This window comes from Lynx canadensis, chromosome C1 (genome assembly GCF_007474595.2).
Source record: "Lynx canadensis isolate LIC74 chromosome C1, mLynCan4.pri.v2, whole genome shotgun sequence".
NCBI lineage: Eukaryota > Metazoa > Chordata > Mammalia > Carnivora > Felidae > Lynx > Lynx canadensis.
Window position 1 is genome coordinate 36595678 of NC_044310.1, and position 5963 is coordinate 36601640.

The window sequence follows — 5963 nt, forward strand, 5'->3', positions numbered from 1 at the left end:
CAGTGAAGCCACAGATAAGAAAGTGCCTGGGTGACTAAATGGAGATGGCTGCATAAAGCAGCAATTGGACTGATAAATCACAGTGACTGACATTTTTTAGCACATACTGTGTGCCAGGCCCTATTGTAAAGACTTCTCTTAGCCCCATTTTGCAGATGGAGAAACGGAGGGGCAGAGAAGTTAAGTGACTTGCCCAAAAGTCACAAAGCTCCTAAGTGGTAGAGTTGAGATTCCAGCCCGGGCAGTCTGACTCCAGAGCCCAGAGCCCGGGCCACTTTCTGATGGAGGGGCAGAAGCTCTCGGGGGTGAGGTGAACACCCAAGGTCTAGGCTAGGGATGTCTACCCCAGGGTGGAGTGTGATACCCTGGTTCAGGTCTCCTCTCCTCTTCCCCGTCCGCAGGCGCACGCCGCGATGCAGCACTACGGGGTGAATGGCTACTCGCTGCACGCCATGAACTCACTCAGCGCCATGTACAACCTGCACCAGCAGGCGGCCCAGCAGGCCCAGCACGCCCCCGACTACCGGCCATCGGTGCATGCGCTTACGCTGGCTGAGCGCCTGGCTGGTAAGGGCCATGGAGATGGGACCTTGGGCACAGAACCGTGGGGCCTGCGGTGGAGGAGAGGTCTGGGGGAGGAGGCTCTGGAAGTTGAAGATAGGAGGGAGGGAGCACTGGGAAATTTTACTCTGGGAGGCTGTGGAAGATCCAGGTCACTTAGCAACACAGAAAGGCGTCAATTTAAAATCTATGTGTGACCATCCAGAGCGCTCCTTGTTTGCCAGGACTGTGCTGGGCACTGGTGCTGCCCTGGCCTTTGGATTCCCTTAACGACCCCATGAGGGAGGGACTCATCCGCCTCTCTGCCTATCTTGCAGATGAAGACTGAGGCGGGAGGGTAAGGGACTCGCCTTGAGTCGCTGCGAGAGGAGTGGAGTGCCCGGGAGAGGGTATTTCAGGCACAGGGAGTCATACAAGTAATAACAGCTGGTTGTGTGCCAGGTGCTGTGTGAGGCTTTCTCTGCGCATCAAATCCAACCCCGATAAAGGAGGTCATTGTCTCCATTTTATGGACAAGGAAACTGAGGCTCAGAGAGGTCAAATCTAGGTGGGGGTGGGGCTGGAGGGTTTGAACATGACACTAGGGCTAAAAATATAAGCTTCGGAGCCCCAGGTCTGTAGTTATTGGGGGTCTGCGCATCACCTCTCCTCTCTGAGCCTGTGTCCCCTTTAATCAGAGGGGACAATAGGATGATCGGGAAGTTATTTGAGGTAACATAGGCAAAGGATTCAGCAGAGATTGGTAAGTGCTCAGAAGTCATTATTCCTCAAGTCCCAAGGTAAGGGCCCATGAGGGAGCTGCAGTCCTGTGTCCCCGTCTCCCTTCTACTGATTTGCTGCCCTGCCCTGTAGCCCCTCGCTGGGTGTGAGAAGGATGTGACCCCATAGGTGAGGGGCATGATTCCCGGGAGGTGGGGCCGCCCTTTCTCTCCTGTCTCAGATCAAACCTTGAGCAGCTAGTGAACCCATGTGGGTTCACTGCCCTGTGCCAGGCAGTACTCAGAGGACTTCAGGGGACCCCCAGGGAGACCAGGTGCTCACAGAGCCATAGAAGAGCACGGCAGGAGTGTGGCTAAGATTCAGTGGCGGGGCAGCTCAGAGCAGCGGCATCTGGTGTAGTCAGAGAAGCCTTCCTGCAGGCTGTGGGGGCAGGAGCCAGGCCTTAAAAAGGAATGACTGGTGAGGGCACCAGCATGAGCAGAGGCACAGAAAAGGGATGGGATATGAGGACCCTGCCTGGGAAGAGGTGTCGGCCTGGGGGAGGGCGGGGCAGTCACTTCCACTCCTTGAGACCCTGCGGGGCCTTGGGGCAGGGCTCAGTGAACAAAATCCCTGGGCCCCTGGTTGTCTTCTTTAGATCAGTGTGGGGCATAAGTCTCCAGTGTGGGAATGTGGGTACAGTCCTGTCCTGGCTATGGCTGCATCTCTGATTTGGAGTGGATTCCCTATCCCGAACCTGGTGGTGACACCAGCTCCTCACTGTGCTCTAGACCCAGAGAGGAGGCAGGGGGTGGAGGCTCCTCTCTGCTGGTGGGGGCAGAGGAACGGGAACATTTAGCACTCCACCCCAATTCTCTTAATTCTTAAGAAGGAAGGACATGAGCTCTAGGTGGGCCTTTGTTTGGAGGCCTCGCCTTCTGGCAGAAAGTTTTGCTGACGGTACAGACAGCCTGGCCTCCCCTGTGATCACCCACCCGTATGGCCCCTGGAGCCAGCAGCAGGGTGCTGAGCCGCTGCTCCCTCAACCAGGGTTCAGCTGACCGAGGGGTCCCCAGTCCCTAGGTAACCAGTGTGAGCTCAGTCCAGGCTGGGATTAGTGCCAGTTTGTGAGAGGTTCAGGGCTCCCTCTAAACTGAAGAAGGAGCAACCCAAAGGTAGCCTTTCTGGATACCCAGCTGCCTCCTTCCCCATTTAGAGCGCCGTGGATGACTCCCCAGTCCCTGGAGTACAGGGGAAGGACTCTGGCAGCCCTATCAGAGGCTGGCCCAGCTCAGGTTCGCTTCAATACAGGCAGTCCAGGATCCATTTATGGGCTATGGGAGGCAGGGGAGAGAGGTTACTGTCCATCCACCAGGATGTAGTCAAGCAGAAGGGCTGGATCCTAGACACCAGCCCTAGGCAGATCTCTATCCTCAGTGGTTTTCGTGTCACCAGCATGTGAGCAGGACGGTAGAATCAACAGTCCATTAGCTCTGTCTCCCATCCAAGCAGTGGTTAGAACCTAGTCTTTTTTGTCCTTTGAGGAAGCAGCCAAAAGGGCCAAGACTAGATGCAAAAACTTTCCCGTGCTCTGAGGGCCCTGCCAGTGCCGGGCTTTCTTTTGAGGAGACATAAGAGCAGGAGCCTCAGGTCTTGCTATCAGAGACTCTTAGGCCAACTTGGATCCTCAGAGTCATACGCAGAGGACATGGAATCAAGTGCCAGTGAATTGTGTACCAGTCAGACCTCACCTAACTAGACCTTGCAGATACCATCCCTGCTGCCAGCCTGGCTTCTCACGGTCAGGGGCCAATATTCTGTTGGTATCCAGAATCTAAGGGTTATAGGACGTTATAAGCTTTGTGACACTGGTAAACAGATTATTAGCATCATGTAGTCTCGGAATATTATGCTCAGCATCCTAGGACTTTGAGGATCTTAGGGCAATGTCCACCTATCTACCCATACACCCTCAAACCAAATGAGGAAGACTGCTCTCAGTCATATTCCTGACAGCTGTTCATGGAGATGAGTTAGACCTCTGTGGTCCTTATAGTGAACGTGGGCAAGGAGAGATCTCAAAACCCCAGCCATATGGAGAGAAGTTGCGGGGTTTCCAAGGGGAAAGGGCCAGGACCCGGCTCTGCAGGAGCCTGGGTGTCTGCAGCGGGTCAGAGCAAAGTAAGATTCAAAACCTATTTCCTATAATTAAATGGGCGCCCTCTCCTTGCCCTCCAACGGCTGTACATTTCAAGACATCATCTTGGAGGCCCGCTATGGCTCACAGCATCGCAAACAGCGCCGTAGCCGCACGGCGTTCACTGCCCAGCAGCTCGAGGCCCTGGAAAAGACCTTCCAGAAGACTCACTACCCAGATGTGGTGATGCGGGAGAGGCTGGCCATGTGCACCAACCTGCCTGAGGCCCGGGTGCAGGTAGGTCCCCGCTCCTCTAAGTGGACCTTGCAGACAAGCACCAGCCCACCGACCTGGCTTCCCTCTGCCCAGGAGCCAGCATTTTTATCCCTCAGTGCCCGTGTAACTGCTCTCTCCATGAATGCCTGCGATGACAGGAGTGGGGTTTTGGAAGGGACTGGGGTGCATGTTTCCTGCGGGGTGGGAGGCAGTGTTATCATGCACGTCCCCTCCCAGAGCACCCAGTTCCACAACCCACAGCTGCTCTCCCATCCCCAGGTGTGGTTCAAGAACCGCAGGGCCAAGTTCCGGAAGAAGCAGCGCAGCCTGCAGAAAGAGCAGCTCCAGAAGCAGAAGGAGGCTGAGGGCTCCCATGGGGAAAGCAAGGCTGAGGCCCCAACCCCAGACACCCAGCTGGAGACTGATCAGCCCCCAAGCCTGCCCTGTGGCGACCCCCCTGCCGAGCTTCACCTGAGCCTGTCTGAGCAGTCGGCCAGTGAGTCAGCCCCTGAGGACCAGCCAGACCGGGAGGAGGATCCCCGGGCAGGAATCGAGGATCCCAAAACTGAGAAGAGCCCTGGGGCTGAGAGCAAGGGGCTGGGCTGCAAGAGGGGCAGCCCCAAGGCAGGTGAGGCTTGGCAGGTGCCGTGGGCGGGCTGGGGCCCAGTGGAGGGAAAACAGCCAGATCCTGCTGGACAGGGCCCTGGGTATGTGAGGTGGATCAGAGCAGGGATAGAGTCAGCTTTTAACACATGGCACTAGGGCATGATCCCTTAGAAAGGAGTTGGCCAGGGCGCCTGGGTGGCTCAGTTAGGCATCTGACTCTTGATTTCAGCTCAGGTCCTGATCTCAGGGTCGTGAGGTGGAGCCCCACATCAGGCTCCACATCGGGCTCAGTGCTGGGCGTGGAGCCTACTTAAGATTCTCTCTGTCTCTCTGTCTCAAAAAAACAAAAAATAAAAGATAAAAAATAAAAGAAAGGAGTTGGCCGTAGCAGGCCTGTGCCAGGTATTTTCCGGGGAGGGCCGGGTGGCAGGGGAGGAGACTTAGGGAGCCCAGGGCAAAAGCTGTTTATCAACCATTATGGAAATACTATGGTATTTTAACAGCCAGCACAGATGCACCAGTGCCTATCGGGTGAATTCCACACTGGTATCAGGGACTCTCACGTGCAGCAGAGACTCAGAGCCACGTTTCTGAGGGAACAGAGCTGTGGGGTGTGGCATAGCTCAGACACAAATCCTGAGCCCAGGCAGAGAGCTGGTGAGGGGCGGGAGCCACAGACAAGAGAGGGGAAGGGGAGGTGACAGTCCTCCCAAGAAGTCAGACACGGGGGGCCCTGGCAGGGTCTCTGGGACTGCCCTAGGAAGCCTGGCTCCCCCCCATCCCAGGATTCTGAGGGGTGCTTCAGGACACGCCTTGGCTGAGATGAGTGGATATGGTTTCGGCCAATGCCTGTCTTATCTGCAGTGCCAAGGGGTGGGAAGACTGAGGGAGACCCTCCTGGCAGACCACTGTCCTTGTCCTGAGCCCTTGGTTCTCGGTTCTCTGCTTGCAGATTCCCCAGGCAGCCTGGCCCTGGCTCCTGCAGCACCCGGGGGTGGCCTCCTGGGCCCCTCCCACTCCTACTCGTCATCCCCGCTGAGCCTCTTCCGTCTGCAGGAGCAATTCCGCCAGCATATGGCAGCCACCAACAACCTAGTGCACTACTCATCCTTCGAAGTGGGGGGCCCGGCCCCTGCCGCCGCTGCCGCCGTCCCCTACCTGGGTGTCAACATGGCCCCGCTGGGCTCGCTGCACTGCCAGTCCTACTACCAGTCCCTGTCGGCAGCTGCTGCTGCCCACCAGGGCGTGTGGGGGTCCCCGCTGCTGCCCGCGCCCCCGGCAGGCCTGGCACCTGCCTCTGCTGCCCTGAACAGTAAAACCACGAGCATCGAGAACCTGCGGCTTCGGGCCAAGCAGCACGCAGCCTCTCTGGGACTCGATACGCTGCCCAACTGACCGCTGGCCTCCAACCCAGCCAGGGGTCTTGGGTGCCCCCTCCCAGCCCCAGGGTTACCCCCGGACGGCTTGCATGGAGTTAACTCTATGAGCCCGGGGATCCTGGGGCCATGGAGTCCTGCCCCCATCCCCCTCCCTGAGTCCCAGCCCCCGGTGAAGCCCACACTTGCACACCTTCTGCATGGCCCTGCTTGGATCCCACGGAGGCCGAATCGGAGGAGGGGAGGCTGGAGCGCCCGCAGCCTCTGCAGGAGAACGAGGCCCTCCGTGGCCAGATCCTCCCCTCTGC

General features: G+C 57.6%; 1 protein-coding gene across 2 annotated transcripts; it reads left to right on the forward strand.

The window, feature by feature from the left end:
* The first annotated feature begins 404 nt into the window (after positions 1–404).
* Positions 405–5674, forward strand: DMBX1 (diencephalon/mesencephalon homeobox 1). Of its 2 annotated transcripts, none has more exons than XM_030328068.1 (4): positions 405–567; positions 3516–3694; positions 3953–4301; positions 5232–5674. In XM_030328068.1, exons 1-4 carry the CDS (start codon positions 414–416, stop codon positions 5672–5674), a joined length of 1125 nt encoding a protein of 374 aa, XP_030183928.1. In that variant the 5' UTR covers positions 405–413. The 2 variants fall into 2 exon arrangements, with proteins under 2 accessions (XP_030183928.1, XP_030183927.1); XM_030328067.1 differs by having other exon boundaries at positions 414–565; positions 3499–3694.
* The last annotated feature ends 289 nt before the right edge of the window (positions 5675–5963 follow it).